The sequence below is a fragment of the Macaca fascicularis genome, chromosome 19, assembly GCF_037993035.2.
Source record: "Macaca fascicularis isolate 582-1 chromosome 19, T2T-MFA8v1.1".
Classification (NCBI taxonomy): Eukaryota; Metazoa; Chordata; class Mammalia; order Primates; family Cercopithecidae; genus Macaca; species Macaca fascicularis.
The window spans coordinates 63,060,184-63,079,186 of NC_088393.1; the positions used below are offsets into that span (position 1 = coordinate 63,060,184).

A 19,003-nucleotide genomic window follows, 5' to 3' on the forward strand; every position below is an offset into this window, starting at 1 on the left:
CAAAAAACAACAACAGCAACAACAGCAATAACAACAAAACTATGCCTAGAGTTCCTTCCATCTGTTAGGCTCTGTTCTAAGTGCCTGATGGGCCTTCTTCGCTCCTCCCAAACCTAAGAAGTGGGATGTACTAGCACATCCTTTGTACAGATGGGGAAATGGAGGCTGAGTGAGGTGAAGTCCCATACCCCAGGCCACTCAGCTAATAAGTGACAGAGCTGGGGTTCAAACACAGGAAGAAGAACTCTCCAGCCAATAATTGAATAATTCCTTTAAACACAAAATTAGTCTTTCGTTTTGTTTTGTTTGTCACGCAGGCTGGAGTGCAGTGGCATGACCTCGGCTCACTGCACCCTTGACCTCCTGGGCTCAAGTGAACCTCCTGTCTCAGCCTCCTGAGTAGCTTGGATCATAGGCACACACCACTGCATCTGCCTAACTTATTAAATGTTTTTATAGAGACGGGGTCTTGCCATGTTGCCCAGGCTGGTCTCAAACTCCTGGACTCAAGTGATCCTCCCACCTCAGTCCCCCAAAGTGCTGGGATTACAGGCATGAGCCACCGTGCCCCGTGAAAACATTAGCTGTTTTAGGTTGGGCACAGTGGCTCACGCCTGTAACCCCAGCACTTTGGGAGGCCGAGGTGGGTGGATCACGAGGTGAGGAGATCAAGACCATCCTGGCCAACATGGTGAAACTCCATCTCTACTAAAATACAAAAAAAAAAAAAAAAAAAAAAAAAAATTAGCCAGGCATGGTGGCATGCTCCTGTAGTCCCAGCAACTCGAGAGGCTGAGGCAGGGGAATCGCTTGAACCCGGGAGGCAGAGGTTGCAGTGAGCCAAGATCACACCACTTCACTCCAGCCTGGGTGACAGAGCGAGACTCCATCTCAAAAAAAAAAAAAAAAAAAAAAAAAAAAAATTAACTATTTTAGGCTGGGCACAGTGGCTCACGCCTGCAATCCCAGCACGTTGGGAGGCTGAAGTGGGCAGATCACCTGAGGTCAGGCATTGGAGACAAGCCTGGCCAACATGGAGAAACCCCATCTCTACTAAAAATACCAAAATTAGCCAGGTGGGATGGCAGGCGCCTGTATTTCCAGCTACTCAGGAGGCCGAGACAGGAGAATCGCTTGAACCCAGGAGGCGGAGGTTACAGTGAGCTGAGATCAAGCCATTGCTCTCCAGCCTGGGTGACACAGCGAGACTCTGTCTCCAAAAAAAAAAGAAAAAAAATTTAGCTATTTGAATGCAAGCAATTTACCACACTCACAACATTGTGCAGCCTCCACTTCTATCTACTTGCAAAACACTTTCATCACCCCTAAAGCAGATACCACGCCCATTAGGCTGCCTCTCCCCATTCCCTGTCTCCCTCCAGGGCCTGGAAGCTACTAATCTGTTTAGTGTCTGTTGCTTTGGCTGTTCTAGATATGCTTCTGGACACGTATACTAATGGAATGATGTAATGATATCCACTCAACTCTAAAATGGGGGGACATTGCCGGGCGCGGTGGTTCACGCCTGTAATCCCAGCAATGTGGGAGGCTGAGGTGGTCGGATCACCTGGGGTTGGGAGTTCGAGACCAGCCTGATCAACACGGTAAAACCCCGTGTCTACTAAAAATACAAAATTAGCCAGGCGTGGTGGCACACGCCTGTAATCCCAGCTACTCGGGAGGCTGAGGCAGGAGAATCGCTTGAACCTGGGAGGCGGAGGTTGCAGTGAGCCGAGATCGCTCCATTGCCCTCCAGCCTGGGCAACGAGAGCGAAACTCCGCCTCCAAAATAAACAAATAAATAAATAAATAAAATAAAATGGGGAGGACAATTTTGCCATGAGGATGTTATGAGAAACAGTAGGAGTGTGTAAAGGTTCACTGTCACTGAAACCAGAGCCCCAGTCTCAGGGGCTGTCACTCCTCCTCATCTCTCTAATAGTTACCGTCAGGTGAAATCTGACCTACGGGACTTCAGCATAAATATCAGGAAAGCGTCAGGTGTGGTGGCTCACGCCTGTCATCCCAGCACTTTGGGAGGCCGAGGCGGGCGGATCACGAGGTCAGGAGTTCGAGACCAGCCTGGCCAACATGGTGAAACCCCATCTCTACTAAAATTACAAATATTAGCCGGGTGCAGGGGTGAGCATCTGTAATCCCAGCTACTCAGGAGGCTGAGACAGGAGGATTGCTTGAACCTGGAAGGCAGAGGTTGCAGTGAGCTGAGATTGTGCCATTGCACTCCAGCCTGGGTGACGGGGCAAGACTCCATCTCAAATAAAATAAAATAAAATAAAATAAAATAAAATAAAATAAAATAAAATAAAACAAAAATAAGTATCAGGGAAGCAGTTGACGGGGGAGGCCCTGCACTCCAGTACAAGGAAATGTGTCCAATGTTTCTCAGAATCTGTGACCACATCTCCATCCTGCGTCTTCATCCTTTCTCCCTTCTCTTCTGCATTCAACTTTCTCTGCCTTTACCTTTTCATTTTTCTTTTTTTCCTTTTTTTTTTTTCTTAAATTGAGACAGAGTCACCCAGGCTGGAGTGCAGTGGTGTGACCTCGGCTCACTGCAACCTCCGTCTCCCGGGTTCAAGCGATTCTCCTACCTCAGGGTCCCGAGTAGCTGGGATTACAGGTGCCTGCCACCACACCTGGCTAATTTTTGTATGTTTAGTAGAGACAGGGTTTCGCTATGTTGGCCAGGCTGGTCTCAAACTCCTGAACTCAAGTGATCCACCTGCCTCAGCCTCCCAAAGGGCTGGGATTTACAGGCGTGAGCCACCGCACCTGGCCTGCCTTTTCATCTTTCATTCCCATCTTTTCATCCTTATCTTCCTTTTCTTTTTTTTTTTTTTTTTTTTTTTGAGACAGAGTCTCGCTCTGTCGCCCAGGCTGGAGTGCAGTGGCAGGTTCTCGGCTTACTGCAAGCTCCGCCTCCCGGGTTCACGCCATTCTCCTGCCTCAGCCTCCCCAGGAGCTGGGACTACAGGCACCCACCACCACGCCCGGCTAAATTTTTGTATTTTTAGTAGAGATGGGATTTCACTGTGTTAGCCAGGATGGTTTCAATCTCTTGACCTCGTGATCCGACTGCCTTGGCCTCCCAAAGTGCTGGGATGACAGGCGTGAGCTACCGCACCCGGCCCCTCCTTCTTTCCTTAACTGCTTCACATCCCCCTTTATCTTCCGCATCCACCTCCTCCTTCTCTCCCTCTTCCACCTCCCCTGTAAGTTCCCAGGGTCCCATCTAATAACATCGTCTGAGCCCCAAGGGAGCGGTTCTCTCAAGACCAAGGGTCCTGGGCTGGTCCCCACCTGCAGTGTACAATGGGTGGGCCTCCCTCCGTGGTCTGATCCAGCCACTGCCGGAGCATCCTCCAGAAAGCCAGCAAGATGTCTGGGGAGGAGGGAACGCCGTGGTCTGGCCAGGCCTGGTAGTGGAATTGCCGCACGGATAGCGTCTTCTGTTCCTCCACCTGGAAGGAGGGAGCGCTCACAGGCTCTGGAGATGAATGTAAGGAGGACCCGGCTTCTACCACTAGGAGTGGGTTCCCTGGGGCACACTGCAGCTCCTCAGAGGAGTGAGTGGAAGGTTGGAGTTGGTGGAGGGTCCTGGAAGCATGGCATATGTCATAGGAGAAGGCTGAGGGCCAGGACGGGGCTGGACACACGCACCTGGAGGAGCTGCAGTTCCCGCACCGTCCAGTTCTCCATCACTTCCTCACCCACCAGGGTTACCTGCAGGTGTCCATGGGTGCAGGGCTGCGAGTCCAGAGGCCAGTAATGCTCACACTTCACCTGGGGGCGGAGGAGGGGTCAGAGAACAGAACTCCTCTTCCCCAGATCTGTGGGGTCTGCTTTAGGCCCTATATGTGAACCAGCAGATGGGCTGGGGGGAGAGTGGGGAACAGGTCTACACCGAAGACACCCGGGGTCACCCTGGAAGAATCCGTGAGGTCTGGGTGTGGGGTCTACATTGGATCAGTGTTCGGGGCAGGGTCCTGCACCCAGTCAGCACCCAGGACTCAGATCTCTCACCCGGCCGGCCTCCATGCAGTTGGTCAGCATGACCAGGGTGTGGCTCTGCTGTTCCCACACCAGGCGCCAAAAGTCACCCACCGTCTGTGGCAGGGGACCCTGGGTGGCGATGAACTCCTGGGGGCTCCGGAGACCCTGGTTGAGGAAGGCAGGTGGGTCAGGGGGGCCTCTAGATGACCCCCCGCCAGCTCTGATCTCTCCAGGCCTTCTGGGCACCCTTTCAATCCCAACCACGACCTTACGGGAATGAAGCTAGCATTGATGTAGTCAGAGCCTGGCTCCTCGTGGATGGGCTTCAGGGGCACCCGGGACCAGTCATCTAGGAGAAGAGGCCAGCATTAGCCAGGCAGAGAGACCCAGAGAGGCACAGAGACAACACCAAGACCCATGGACAGAAGTCATGCTGAGATGCCGGCAGACGCTGGGAGCCATGCAGGGATTGGGAGGGGCGGAGGGACCCCAGCTGCAGGGAGCAGGCCAGGAGGACTCTCAAAGGGACCCACAGCCGGGTACAGTGGCTCACGCCTGTAATCCCAGCACTTTGGGAGGCTGAGGTGGGTGGATCACCTGAGGTCAGGAATTTGAGACAAGCCTGGCCAACGTGGTGAAACCCAGTCACTACTAAAAATACAAAAATTAGTCAGGCATGGTGGCAGGCCCTGTAATCCCAGCTACTAGGGAGGCTGAGGTGGGAGGATTGCTTGAACCTGAGAGGTGGAGGTTGCAGTGAGCTGAGGTGGCACCATTTCGCTCCAGCCTGGGCAACAGAACAAGACTCTGTCTCAAAGGAAAAAAATGGGGAGGGGGGGCCCAGGCACAGTGGCTTACACCTGCAATCCCAGCACTTTGGGAGGCCGAGGCGGGTGGATCACAAGGTCAGGAGATCGAGGCCATCCTGGATAACACGGTGAAACCCCATCTCTACTAAAAATATAAAAAATTAGCCGGGCGTGGTGGCGGGCGCCTGTAGTCCCAGCTCCTCGGGAGGCTGAGGCAGGAGAATGGCGTGAACCCAGGAGGCGGAGGTTGCAGTGAGCCGACATCGTGCCACTGCACTCCAGCCTGGGCGACAGAGTGAGACTCATCTCAAAAAAAAAAAAAAAAAAAAAGAAAAGAAAAAGAGAAAGAAAAAGAAAGAAAGAAAAGAAAAAGAAAAAAGTGTGTGTGGGTTCCCACGGTAGGAGGCAGGTCTTGTCTCTCAAAGCAGGTAGGAGAAGGGGACCGGGATGGGGAACTGAGTAGATCGGGGCTGGGACGAAAGCAGCAGAAGCCCGAGACTCACAGGGCAGTACATTTCTGTAGCGGTTCTTGCCGTTGTTCTCTGGAGCTGACGCCACCGTCTGAGACTGGCTGTGGTCCACCAGGGACAGTTGCTGGGAGTGCAGGCAAAGGCAGTACCTGGTGTTGGATTTTCTCTACTTTCCCTCAAGGGTACCCCCCAAGCTCCCCTTGCCTTCTTCGACATCACCCCTTGTCTATTCCTTGCACCCTGAGATTCTATGGCACCCACCAAAACAGAACATATGTGTGCCACCTGCCCTGTGGGGCATTCAGGAGGATTTAGGGAACCGTGGGACTTCCTCAGGCAGGCAAGAAAGCAGGTGTCAGGGGAGAAAGGACTCACTTGGTGGGAGCGGAGAGAGTTACTTTAGGACTGACCCGCCATTATTTTAAGATGTCAGTGAGCGGAAAGAAAACATGCTTGGGAATCTCTGCACAATCCAGTGACGTATGCGATGCTGCTTTTGCTTAATCCTGAAAGCCATGAGGTCTGGCCAAGGGGTGGGGATTGGGGATTAGGCCACCGGAGGGAGGCTGAGCTCAGCCCTTCTGTCCCATCCCCACCTGGTACTCGTCTGCAAAACCGCAGTTGCTGTCCTTCTCATTCTTCCTGACGTGATCAGCGAAGTCTTCAGCCAGGATGTCCCCTGGGAAGCTATGGGTTTTGGGGGAGCAGGGAGAAAAGACCGTAACCTCTTTTAATCTTGTGCTTTTGAGGGCTGGGCACGGTGGCTCACATCTGTAATCCCAGCACTTTGGGAGGTTGAGGCGGGCGGATCACCTGAGGTCAGGAGTTTGAGACCAGCCTGACCAACATGGAGAAACCCCATCTCCACTAAAAATACCAAAATTAGCCAGGCATGGTGGTGTCTGCCTGTAGTCTACTAGCTACTCAGGAGGCTGAGGCAGGAGAATTGCTTGTACCCGGGAGGTGGAGGTTGAGTAAGCCGAGACTGCACCACTGAACTCCAGCCTGGGCAACAGAGTAAGACTCTGTCCATCTCTCTCTCTCTCTCTCTATATATATATATATATATCTCTATATATAGGTAGATATAGATATCTATATATAGATAGATATAGATAGATATCTATATATAGATAGATATAGATAGATATCTATATATAGATAGATATAGATATCCTTTCCACTCACTGAAATCTTATAATAATGGCATGTATATATATGTATACATATATATGTGTGTGTGTGTATGTGTATATATATACACGTATATTTTATATATATATAGTGCTTTTGGGATCAATGAAAAGGTATTTTTGATCCAGCAATGCCACTCCTGGGTATATCCCCAAAATAACTGAAAGCAAAGACTTAAAAAGCTATTTGCATGCCCATATTTATAATGTTCAGGATAGCCCAGAGGTGGACGCAACCTAAACATCCATCTATGGAGGAACGGATAAACCAAACGTGGTTGAGCCATACAATGGACTATGACTCAGCCTCAGAAACAAGGGAGGCTCAGCACGGTGGCTCATGCCTGTCATTCCAGCACTTTGAGAGGCTGAGCCAGAAGGATTGCTTGAGCCCAGGAGTTTAAGACCAGCCTGGGCAACACAGCAGGACCTTGTCTCCACAGAAATTTAAGTATTAAAAAATCAGCCAGGCATAGTGGTGCACAACTGTGGTCCCAGCTACCTGCAGGCTGAGATGAGAGGATCACTTGAACCAGGAGGTCAAGGCTGCAGCGAGCTGTGTTTGCCACACTATACTCCAGCCTAGAGTGAGATCCTGTCTCAATTTTTAAAACTAAAATTAAAACATTTAAAAAAGTTGCTTGACTTCATGGAACTTCAGCTCTTTCTCACTCTTCCTCTTGTAATATAATTTTTTTTTTTCCTTTGGAGACAGAGTCTCATTCTGTCGCCTAGGCTGGAGTACAGTGGCATGATCTCGGCTCACTGTAACCTCTGCCTCCCAGGTTCAAGCAATTCTCCTGCCTCAGCCTCCCGAGTAGCTGGGACTACAGGTGCCCGCCACCCCACCTGGCTAATTTTTTGTATTTTAGTACAGATAAGGTTTCACTGTATTTCCCAGGCTGGTCTCAAACTCCTGATCTCAGGCAATCTTCCCACCTCGGCCTCCCAAAGTGCTAGGATTACAGGCATGAGTCACTGCGCCCAGCTTGTAATAGAATTTTATAAATGCTGTCTCGATGGGCGCGATGCCTCATACCTGTAATCCCAGCACTTTGGGAGGCTAAGGCAGGTGGATCACGAGGTCAGGAGTTCGAGACCAGCCTGGCCCACATGGTGAAACCCCGTCTCTACTAGAAATACAAAAATAATCTGGGCGTGGTGTTGCACACCTGTAGTCCCGATTACTCGGGAGGCTGAGGCAGGAGAATCGCTTGAACCCGTGATGCGGAGGTTGCAGTGAACTGAGATCGCACCACTATGCTCCAACCTGGGTGACAGGGCGAGACTTCATCTCAAAAAATAAAAAATAAAATAATAATAATAATAAACCTACTCAGACAGCCCTACACTCAATCTTCTCATGCAGACCAGTGTTTCTCCTTCCTGTTATCCCATCACCATGGCCTGGAGTCTGTATCTACCACTCCAGGGACCACCTTTCTCCAAAATCGTCATGACCTCCCTGTCTGTAATTGCAAAGGCCATGTTTCAGCCCCCACCAGCCTGACTGCTCAGCATCGTTTAGCACCACCGCCTGTGCCTGCTTGTTTCCTGGATCTGCACTGTTCCTGAACACCGGTCCTGGCTTGGCCCCCACCTACCCAGCTGCTGCTCGTCCATTTCCTGGGCAGGCCCCTCCTCCTCTGTCCGTCTTAAAAGGTAACTGTTCCCCAGTGTCCAGCCCCAAGCCACTTTTCTCACTGGACACACACTTCTTACAGGGTTTGGCCCATTCTTGTAGTTTCACTTTCTTTCTTTTTCTCTCTTTTTTTTTTGAGACAGAGTCTCATTCTGTCGCCTAGGCTGCAGTGCAATGGTGTGATCTCGGCTCACTGCCACCTCAGCCTCCGAAGCTCAAGCGATTCTCCTGCCTCCGCCTCCTGAGCAGCTGGGATTACAGGTGCCCACCACCATGCCCGGCTAATTTTTGTATTTTTAGTAGAAACAGGGTTTCACCATGTTGGTCAGGCTGGTCTCGGACTCCTGACCTCAAGTGATCCTCCTGCCTCAGCCTCCCAAAGTGCTGGGATTACAGGTGTGAGCCACCGCGCCTGGCCTCTTGTCTGGATTATTACAAATCTCTTTCCTTTGCTTCTTACACCTGTTAGACTATGTCACTAATCTATTCAAAATATTTTAAGAACTCCCATCTCACAATAAATCCAAAGTCCTAACTTTCATCTACAAGCCTGTGCCTGCTCTGGCCCCACTGATGTCGCTCTGATCTCATTTCCCACCTCCCTCCCTTTCCTCGCTCTGCTCAGTGGGAGATGCACGATGTTCTCCGAACCTCACGTGTGCTGCTGCCTCGGGCCCTCCACTCGCCTGTCCCTGTCCTCGGAACGCCCTTCCCAGATGCGTGCACTGCTCCTCTCCCACTTGCGTAGGTTTGTACTCAGATGACTGCCTCTTAGTCATCTCGTTAGCAAGGCTTTCCTTGAATATCCTGCCTAAAATATTCCTGCGGGGTGTGGCGGCTTACGCCTGTAATGCTAACACTTTGGGAGGCCGAAGTGGAAGGATTGCTTGAGGCCAGGAGTTCAAGACCAGCCTGGGCAACCTAGTAAGACCGCCCCCTCCCACTCCCATCTCTACAAAACATTTAAAAATTAGCCAGGCATTGTGGTGCATGCCTGTGGTCCCAGCTACAGGGGAGGCTGAGGTGGGAGGGCCACTGGAGCCCAGGAGGTCGAGGCTGTGGTGAGCTATGATAGGGCCACTGCACTCCAGCCTGGGCCACAGAGTGAGACCCTGTCTTGACAAATTAATACATAAAATAAAATAAAATAATTCTTCTGATTTTCTCTCTAATTTCTTCTAATTTTCACATTAGAAGAATATCAAAATAGGCCAGGGGCCATGGCTCACACGTGTAATCCCAGCACTTTGGGAAGCCAAGGTGGGTGGATCACAAGGTCAGGAGTTCGAGACCAGCCTGGCCAACATAGTGAAACCCCGTCTCTACTAAAAAACACAAAAATTAGCTGGGTGTGGTGGTGCATGCCTGTGGTCCCAGCTACTCAGGAGGCTGAGGCAGCAGGAGAATTGCTTGAACCCGGGAGGCAGAGGTTGCGGTGAGCCAAGATCGTGCCACTGCACTTCAGCCTGTGCAACAGAGCAAGACTCCACCTCAAAAAAAAAAAAAAAAAAAAGAATATCAAAATATTCCTCTACCCTTCCTATCCCCTCCTCTTGCTTTGTCTCCAAGTTTATTCTATATATATATGGTACAATCTCGGCTCACTGCAACCTCTGTTCCTGGATTCAAGTGATTCTCCTGCCCCAGCCTCCTGAGTAGCTGGGATTACAGGTGTGCGCCACCATGCCTGGCCCCGTCTGAAAGTTTATATCATATTTTTAATGACCTTGTGTATTTATTTATTTATTTTTATTTTTTATTTTTTCAGATGGAGTCTCCCTCTGTGGCCCAGGCTGGAGTGTAGCGGCGGGATCTTGGCTCACTGCAAGCTCCGCCTCCCAGGTTCATGCCATTCTCCTCCTCAGCCTCCCAAGTAGCTGGGACTACAGGTGCCCACCACCAAGCCCAGCTAATTTTTTGTATTTTTAGTAGAGATGGGGTTTCACCGTGTTAGCCAGGATAGTCTCAATCTCCTGACCTCGTGATCTGCCCGCCTTGGCCTCCCAAAGTGCTGGGATTATAGGCGTGAGCCACCGTGCCCCAGCGATCTTGTTTATTGATATCTCCTGTACTAGGGTATAAGCCCCTGCTGGGCAGGAATCTTGGTTTAATTAGCTGTTGTTTGGCACCTAGAACAGTGCCTGATACATGCTGGTGCTCAGCTGATATTTGCTGAATGAATGAATGAATTCTGCTGAATGAATGAATGAAAGTCCAGGAGTTGAGACCAGAACTGAATTCACTGGCCCAGGCTGCTTGGGGAGTGAGTCGAGATGGAAGGGCTGTGGTCCCTGTTGCAGAAGCCGCAGGGGCATGGGTCCCTTCTGAGACCTTTGTGGGTAGATGCACTGATCCACCCTCTGGCGGTCTTACTAGGTTGCCCAGGCTGGTCTCGAACTCCTGGCCTCAAGCAATGCTTCCACTTCAGCCTCCCAAAGTGTTAGCATTACAGGCGTGAGCCGCCACGCCCCGCGGGAATATTTTAGGCAGGATATTCAAGGAAAGCCCTCTGACCTAGCCGGCAGCCGGCAAACACCCCTTGATTTGACCAGATTCTTTCCGACGCGCCCCCGAGACCTTCTGCTCACCTGAAGACCAGATCCCCAAGTTCTGGTTTCTGCGGGTTCTTCTTATTCCTGGGAAAAGGACGTTAGGATGAAAGGCTCAGGGGTGAGGCTGCAACCAGGGATCCTCCTCCTTCTTCTCCAGCCCCCACCCTCCAGGCGGTCAGCCCTGTGCGGAGTCTCACCTCCTCTTCAGGAAGAAAAACAGCAGGCCCACCAGGATGAGAAATAGGAGGATGCCCACGATGGCTCCGGCAATGACCCCTGTGGGGAGGAGGCGTTGGGAACTCTTAGAGCGCAGGTCTTATCTGGTCATCTGTCTCCAACCTTGCCCAGCCTTTCCTCTTCCCCAGGAGCCTGGTCCAACTACAGCTGACTCTTTAACATCACGGGTGTGAACTGCGTGGGTCCAGTTATACTTACACACTTATCCATGGATTTTCCTCTACCCCTGAGACAGCAAGACCAACCCCCCTCCTTCCTCCTCGTCCTCTGCCTACTCAATGCAAAGACCACAGGGATGAAGACCTTTATGATGATCCACTTCATAAATAGTGAATACATTTTCTCTTCCTTAGGATGTTCTTAAGAACTTTTTTTCTCTAGCTACTTGATTATAAGAATACAGTATATAGTACAGCCAGGCGGGGTGGCTCACGCCTGTAATCCCAGCACTTTGGGAGGCCAAGGCAGGTAGATCACGAGGTCAGGAGATCGAGACCATCCTGGCTAACACGATGAAACCCTGTCTCTACTAAAAATACAAAAAAAATTAGCCGGGCATGGTGGCGGGCGCCTGTAGTCCCAGCTACTCGGGAGGCTGAGGCAGGAGAATGGTGTGAACCCGGGAAGCGGGTCTTGCAGTGAGCAGAGATCGCACCAGTGCACTCCAGCCTGGGTGACAGAGCGAGACTCCGTCTCAAAAGCAAACAAACAAAAATAATACAATATATAGTACATATTACAGACAAAATATATGTTATGTTACTGGTAAGGCTTCCAATCAAGAGTAGGTAGTAGTAGTTAAATTTTGGGGGAGTCAAATGTTATATGCAGATTTTTTTTCTTTTTCTTTTTTTGAGATGGAGTCTCGTTCTGTCGCCCAGGCTGGAGTGCAGTGGCGCGATCTCAGCTCACTGCAACCTCTGCCTCCCTGGTTCATGCCATTCTCCTGCCTCAGCCCCCCGAGTAGCTGGGACTACAGGCGCCACCTCGCCTGGCTAATTTTTTGTATTTTTAGTAGAGGCTTTCACCATGTTAGCCAGGATGGTCTCAATCTCCTGACCTCATGATCCGCCTGCCTTGGCCTCCCAAAGTGCTGGGATTACAGGCGTGAGCCACTGCGCCCAGGTGTTATATGCAGATTTTCTACTGTGTAGGGGACCATTGTTCAAAAGTCAACTGTCCATCATTTTCACAGGTGACCTGGGTGCTGAAGAATGACTCCTGGCCAGGTGCGATGGCTCACGCCTGTAATCCCAACGCTTTGGGAGGCTGAGGTGGGTGGATCACTCGAGCCCAGGAGTTTGAGACCAGCCTGGGCAACATAACAAAATCCCGCCTCTACTAAAAATACAAAAGTTAGCTGGGTATGGTGGTCCACACCTGTCATCCCAGCTACTAAGGAGGCTGTGCATGAGAATCACTTGAACTTGGGAGGTGGAGGTTGCAGTGAGCTGAGACTGCACCACTGCACTCCAGCCTGGGCGACACAGCGAGACTCTTCTCAGAAAAAAAGGACCCCAACAAAATAGCTGGGCATGGTAGTACATGCTTGTAGTCCCAGCTACTCAGGGGACTGAGGCAGGAGGATCACTTGAGCCTGGGAGGTGGAGGCTGCAGTGAGCCGTGATCGTATTGCTGCACTCCAGCCTGGGCAACAGAGTGAAATCATGTCTCAAAAAGTGACTCTCACCTTCCTTAGCTTAGACTTGTGGTTCTCAACAAGAGTGATTTTGTTCCCAAAGAGACACTGGGCAATGTCTGGAGACATTTTTGGTTGTCACAGCTGGGAAGTGGGAGTGCTACTGGCATCTAGTTGGTGAGAACCAGACGTGCGGCTCAATATCCTACAATGCACAGGACGCCCCCCCACCCTCCCCCCCAACAAAGAAGGATCTAGCCTGAAACATCTGTAGTGCCAAGGCGGAGGAAACACTTTGCCGGTTGTGAAATCGTCCCCAGCATGGACGGCTTCTGTTCTCCCCAGAATTGAGGCTTCATCTTCTCAGAGGTCCTGCTGGCTGGGGAAGGGCTCCCCAGCAGAGGAGCCTACTGAGATCTGGTGGTGTCTTTTTTTTTTTTTTTTTGGTTTGTTTTTTGAGACAGAGTTTTGCCCTGTTGCCCAGGCTGGAGTGCAATGGCACGATCCCGGCTCACTGCAAACTCCACCTCCTGGGTTCTAGTGATTCTCCTGCCTCAGCCTCCTGAGTAGCTGGGATTACAGGCACACGTCGCTACGCCCGGCTAATTTTTTGTATTTTTAGTACAGACAGGGTTTCTCCGTGTTGGTCAGGCTGGTCTCGAACTCCCAACCTCAGGTGATCCACCCGCCTCAGCCTCCCAAAGTGCTGGGATTACAGGCGTGAGCCACCGCGCCCGGCTGATCTGTGGTGTGGTGTCTATGGCTGCTCTCAGGCTGACGGCACAGCTCTTCCAAGACCTGTCATTAAATGTCTGGTCTTAGGGTAGACTCAAGCCTATGGCCCATCTCCATCAGCCTTGAAGGCCGCCGAGCTGCAGCTTCTCAACAATCCTGGGAAGAGCGTGCTTGTTGACAGGGAACTGCAGAATCTTACAACCTATAGGGGAGACTCGTTCATGGACTTGGGCTCACAGAATTGGACTAGAGGACCTGTTCTCTCAGGGATCCTTGTTACTAAGGCAGAGAACTTTCCAGACAATGGAGTCTGGCAAAACCCAGTTCAAACAGCATCCATTGATCGCCGCGTCAACCCCCAGTCTCTCTCCAGATTGGAGACCCAATCTCATAAGTAACCCTATTCCTAGGGAGTGATCAATAGGGCAGAGTGAGGCTTATGGCCATGGTCTTGGCACATGGCCAGGTCTTTCCAAAGTCTAAACTCCAAACTTCTTCAAGTATCCCATTGATTAATGCAAGATGATACAACCACATTAGGAAAAAAAAAAAGGAAGGGGGCAGTTAGACATATAGTTCCCATGTGATCCCTCAGTACCACTACCGGGTATAGACCCAAGAGAAATACAAACATACGTCCACACAAAACCTGTCCACAAACATTCCTAGTGGCATTACCCATAACAGTCAAAAGTGGAAACTACTCAACTGATCCATCAACTGGATCAGGGAATGGATAAAAATGAATGGATGGACCAGGTGCGGTGGCTCACGCCTATAAATCCCAACACTTTGGGAGGCAGAGGCAGGAGGATTACTTGAGGTCAGGAGTTCAAGACCAGCCTGGCCAACATGGCAAATACTCTACTAAAAGTATAAAAATTAGCTGGGTGTGGTAGCAGGCGCCTATAATCCCAGCTACTCAGGAGGCTGAGGCAGGAGAATCACTTGAACCCAGGAAGTGGAGGTTGCAGTGAGCCGAGATCGCACCACTGCATTCCAGCCTGGGTGACAAGAGTGAAACTCTGCCTCAAAAATAAATAAATAAATAAATAAATAAATAAAAAGTTAGCCAAGCATGGTGGCATATGCCTGTAATCCCAGATACTTGGGTGGCTGAGGCACAAGAATTGCTTGAACCCTGGAGGCAGAGGTTGCAGCGGGCAGAGATTGCACCATTGCACTCCAGCCTGGGTGACGGAGTGAGTCTCAAAACAAAAACAAAAACAAAAACAAAATAAATTACGCTCAGTGAAAGTGGCCAGTCACAAAGAAACACATAATTATGATAGCATTTTTTTTGTTTTGTTTTTGAAACAGGGTCTCGTTCCTTCACCCAGGCTGGAGTGCAGTGGCCCCGATTATAGTTCACTACAGTCTCAAACTCCTAGGCTCAAGTGATCCTTCTGACTCAGCCTCCCTTGTAGCTAGGACTACAGGCGCACACCACCACGGCTGGCTAATTTTTTAAAAGGTAGAGACGGGGTCTCACTCTGTTGCCCAGACTGGTCTCGAACTCCTGAGCTCAAGTGATCCTTCCACCTCAGCCTCTCAAAGTGCTGGGATTCCAGACATGAGCCACTATGCCCATTCTATGATTGCATTTTAATGAAATGTCCCGGAGAGGCAAATCTATAGAGACTGAAAGTGGATGAGAGATTTCCGAGGGCTGGGGGCTGGGGAATGGGAGAACTAGGGGGTGATGGTTCAGCGGGGTGAGCTTTCTGTTGGGGGTAATGAAAATGTTCTAAAACTGATAGTGATGATGGTTGCACAACGTTGTGAATATAAGAAGAGTCATTGATGGGCCGGGCGCGGTGGCTCAAGCCTGTAATCCCAGCACTTTGGGAGGCCGAGACGGGCGGATCACAAGGTCAGGAGATCGAGACCATCCTGGCTAACATGGTGAAACCCCGTCTCTACTAAAAAAATACAAAAAACTAGCCGGGCGAGGTGGTGGACGCCTGTAGTCCCAGCTACTCGGGAGGCTGAGGCAGGAGAATGGCGTGAACCCGGGAGGTGGAGCTTGCAGTGAGCTGAGATCCGGCCACTGCACTCCAGCTTGGGTGACAGAGTGAGACTCCGTCTCAAAAAAAAAAAAAAAAAAAGAAGAGTCATTGAATTGTACCTTTAAGTGGTGAGTTGTAGATGGGGATGGTGGCTCACACCTGTAATCCCAGCACTTTGGGAGCCTGAGTCGAGTGGATGACCTGAAGTCAGGAGTTCGAGACCAGCCTGGCCAACATGGTGAAACTCCATCTCTACTAAAAATCCAAAAATTAGCTGGGCATGGTGGCACGTGCCTGTAATCCCAGCTACTCAGGAGGCTGAGGCAGGAGAATCGCTTGAACCCGGGAGGCAGAGGTTGCAGTGAGCCAAGATCATGCCACTGCATTCCAGCCTGGGCAACAAGTGCAAAACTCCATCTCGAAATATAAAATAAAAACAATGTTTCAAAGTAAATGAGAAACAAAAGAGTCCCATTGATTTCCTCACAACGGGGCCTGATGGGGTCTACTGAGCATTTCATCGTAGCTGCCTGGCCCACAAGGCTCCGCTCACCTGCACTCTCAGTGTGGCAGGTCACAGAGGGAGACGCAACCCTCATTCCATCCCAGATGGTCGTGATAGTGGCTGGGTAGGACTGAGCCGGCCCAAGACCTGATACAGACACACCCTTCCCACATGAAGATCTGTCCTGGGAGCCCCGCTGTCCTCGCACCTCCAACTCAAAGGCCTCGTAGCCTCCCTGGGGGCAGGACCAGGTCAAGATGACTCCATAGCCCCCTGAGGTGCTGACGCAGGAAGTGATGGTGACTGCGTCTGGGTCTGGGTGAAGGAAGCAAGAGGTCAGCAGCACCATCCAAGGTGGTTTTCCACCCCCTCCACCCCTACCCCCACTACTCAGGCCAGTTTTCTGAGAGGAGCCCATCCCTTCCTCCCCAAATCCAAATTCCTCATCTTCCCTCCTTTTCTGTCCTCCCCAAATGGACACAAGTCCCTCCAAACTACAACTCCCATGAGGCATTGGGCTCCTCCATCACTGCAGCTCATGAAGTCATGGCCCGTGGCCTGATGGGATTTGTATTCCATTCATCTCTCAGCCCTCAAGGCCTGAGCTAAGCCCAGTTCACCACGTGAAGGCAGGAAGCGGAGTCTCACATGTGGACGCACGGAGGCTCTGCATGGAACTGGCTACGTCATTCCTCTCTGCCCACACGGTGAAGTTGTACAGAGTCCCGGGTTCCAGCGCCTCCACCTTGTACTGTGTCTCATTGGTCCTGCGGGTCTGGTTGGCCCAATTCGCTCGGGGATATTGCCCCCTCTGGGGACGTCCCTCGCTGGCCCACTGGACCCAGTATATGTACAGCTGAAAGTGGGGGTCTCCAGGGGCCTTCCACCACAGCGTGACTGAGTTCTTAGTCTGAGTTTTATTCTGGAGATCTGTTACCTCACTGGGAGCTGAGAAGTGAGAACAGAGGCCTAAGGGGGTATCCTCGAAGACCCTCCTACCCTAGCCCGCCTGCCTCTCTCCCACAGCAAAGCTGAGATACCCATTATCAATGGCTCCAGTGACTAAGGTGGCTGAACCACAGGAAAGAGCCTAGACACCCAAAGATTGTGGGGACCAGAATCTCGTAGCCCTCTCCGTCCCCTGGCTACAGCCCTGGGTCCCACCCTGTCATCTTTTTGTTCTTCCCAAATGCACACCAATCTCACCCACTGAAACTACAACTCCCATGATGCCACAGACTCTCTGTATTGCTGCAGCTTATGAAGTCATGGCTCCATGGTGTGATGGGATTTGTAGTACACCACCTCTCAGGGCCCTTGAGATCTGATCTCTGTATTTTCTTTTCCACAGGAACCCCAGGTAGGGTGCCTTCTCACTCTAGACACACCACCTTTCTAGAGGGAGCTGACAAATTTCATCTTTTTAGCCCAAATGACCAAGGATTGAAGAGTTCCAGGTTCAGGCTAGGCATGGTGGCTCACTCCTATAATCTCAGTGCCTAGGGAGGCCAAGGCAGGAAGATCACTTGAGCCCAAGAGTTCGAGACCAGCTTGGGCAACATAATGAGACCCTGTCTCTACAAAAAATAATGTTTTAAATGAGCTGGGCATGGTGGCTCACGCTTGTGGTCCCAGCTACTCAGGAGGTTGAGATGGGAGGATCACTTGAGCCCAGGAGGTCGAGGCTGCAGTGAGCCATGATCACACCACTGCACTCCAGCCTGGGCAACAGAGCAAGACCCTGTCTCAAAAAAAAAAAAAAAAAAAAAAAAAGAATGAAGCTAGTCTCCAGAGTGATTTTGAATTTTCTCATGAGTGGGACCCACTGTGCCTAGGCTGAGAGATGGGGGGCCTCTTGGTTCATCTAATTCCCTGGGACCAGCTATTGGCTATTGTCCAGCTGGTGCCTGTCAGCTCCTGAGAGGTGGTTCTGGACAACTGAGGGCTCTCCCTGACCCCAAAGAGCCCATTTCCGAAAGGGAGAAGAAACAGGTCCCATAGCTTGGAAAGCCCTGTCTGCTAAGAAATGACACCCACTAGGAACGGGGCCTATAGGTTTAAGCTCCGGCCGGTGAGGCTGGAGGAGCCCATGGGAACTCTTCGTCTCCCAAGGAGCTCCCAAAGTCCCTTCACATTCTCCCTTCCCCCATCCTAATAGAGTTGTATTGAGAACTGACTGTGTCTTACCAGTGGCTGCAGTGAGGGTGCTGTTATAGCCTCTGACCTCATTCCTCTCGGCCCAGACGGTGAGGTGGTACAGGAGGCCAGCTTCCAGTTCCTTTAGGATGAGTTCAGTATCTGAGGTGTTTTGGGTCCTGGGGTCAGTCATGCCCTCCCCAATCCATGAGACCCAGTAGGTGTAGGAAGCCTGGCCTGGGCCCTGGGGAGCTGTCCAGCGCAACGTGATAGAGCTGTTGGTCCCGTCCTGCCTGCTGAGGTTTCTCACTGCGTTGGGGACTGGGAGAGGGAGCAGAGTCAGGATTTCCACGTCCCCTAGTCCCCAAGAGTTCAGAACACAGTGATATGCCCTGTCCTTGTGCAGCCCAGCTCATTAAGAAATATTCCTGGCAGGGCACGGTGGCTCAGGCCTGTAATCTCAGCACTTTGGGAAGCTAAACCTGGAGGACTGCCTGAGCCTGGGAATTTGAGACCAGCCTGAGCAACATAGTGAGGCCCTAGCTCTACTGAAAATTAAAACAAATTAGCTGGGCACAGTAGCACATGCCTGTAGTCCCAGCTACTAGGGAGGCTGAGGTGGGAGGATCGCTTGAGCTTGGGAGGTTCAGGCTACAGTGAGCTATGACTGTGCCTCTGCACTCCAGCCTGGGAGACAGAGCAGGATCATTGAGAGGGAGAGAGAGAGAGAGAGAGAGAGAGAGAGAGAGAGAGAGAGAGAAAGAGAGACCAGGCGCAGTGACTCTCGCCTGTAATCCCAACAATTTGGGAGGCCAAGGTGGGTGGATCACTTGAGGCCAGGAATTCAAGACAAGTCTGGGCAACATGGCAAAACCCTGTTTCTACTAAAAATATACAAATTAGCTGGGTGTGGTGGTGCGTGCCTGTAGTCACAGCTACTTGGAAGGCAGAGGCGGGAGAATTGCTTGAGCCCAGGAGGCTGAGTTGCGGTGAGCTGAGATTGTGCCATTGTACTCCAGCCTGGGTAACAGAGAAATCCTGTCTCAAAAAAAAAAGAGGAAA

The 19,003-nt window shown here is 51.1% G+C and overlaps 1 protein-coding gene across 5 annotated transcripts in view; it reads right to left on the bottom strand.

Annotated features, from left to right (window-relative positions):
• PTPRH (protein tyrosine phosphatase receptor type H) overlaps nt 1-19,003 on the bottom strand; it is a 30,609-nt gene that overhangs the window by 1,298 nt on the left and 10,308 nt on the right. For 3 of the 5 annotated variants that reach the window (XM_065534929.2, XM_045379319.3, XM_074024802.1), the window contains 11 exons: nt 17,993-18,262; nt 16,454-16,753; nt 15,854-16,120; nt 10,878-10,956; nt 10,717-10,764; nt 5,890-5,980; nt 5,327-5,417; nt 4,287-4,363; nt 4,045-4,179; nt 3,682-3,804; nt 3,322-3,482 (listed from right to left, as the gene is read on the bottom strand). In XM_065534929.2, coding sequence (XP_065391001.1) covers nt 3,322-3,482; nt 3,682-3,804; nt 4,045-4,179; nt 4,287-4,363; nt 5,327-5,417; nt 5,890-5,980; nt 10,717-10,764; nt 10,878-10,956; nt 15,854-16,120; nt 16,454-16,753; nt 17,993-18,262 — 1,642 coding nt within the window. The remainder of the gene's footprint in view (nt 1-3,321; nt 3,483-3,681; nt 3,805-4,044; nt 4,180-4,286; nt 4,364-5,326; nt 5,418-5,889; nt 5,981-10,716; nt 10,765-10,877; nt 10,957-15,853; nt 16,121-16,453; nt 16,754-17,992; nt 18,263-19,003) is intronic. The other 2 variants (XM_065534928.2, XM_065534930.2) reach the window with 2 other exon arrangements.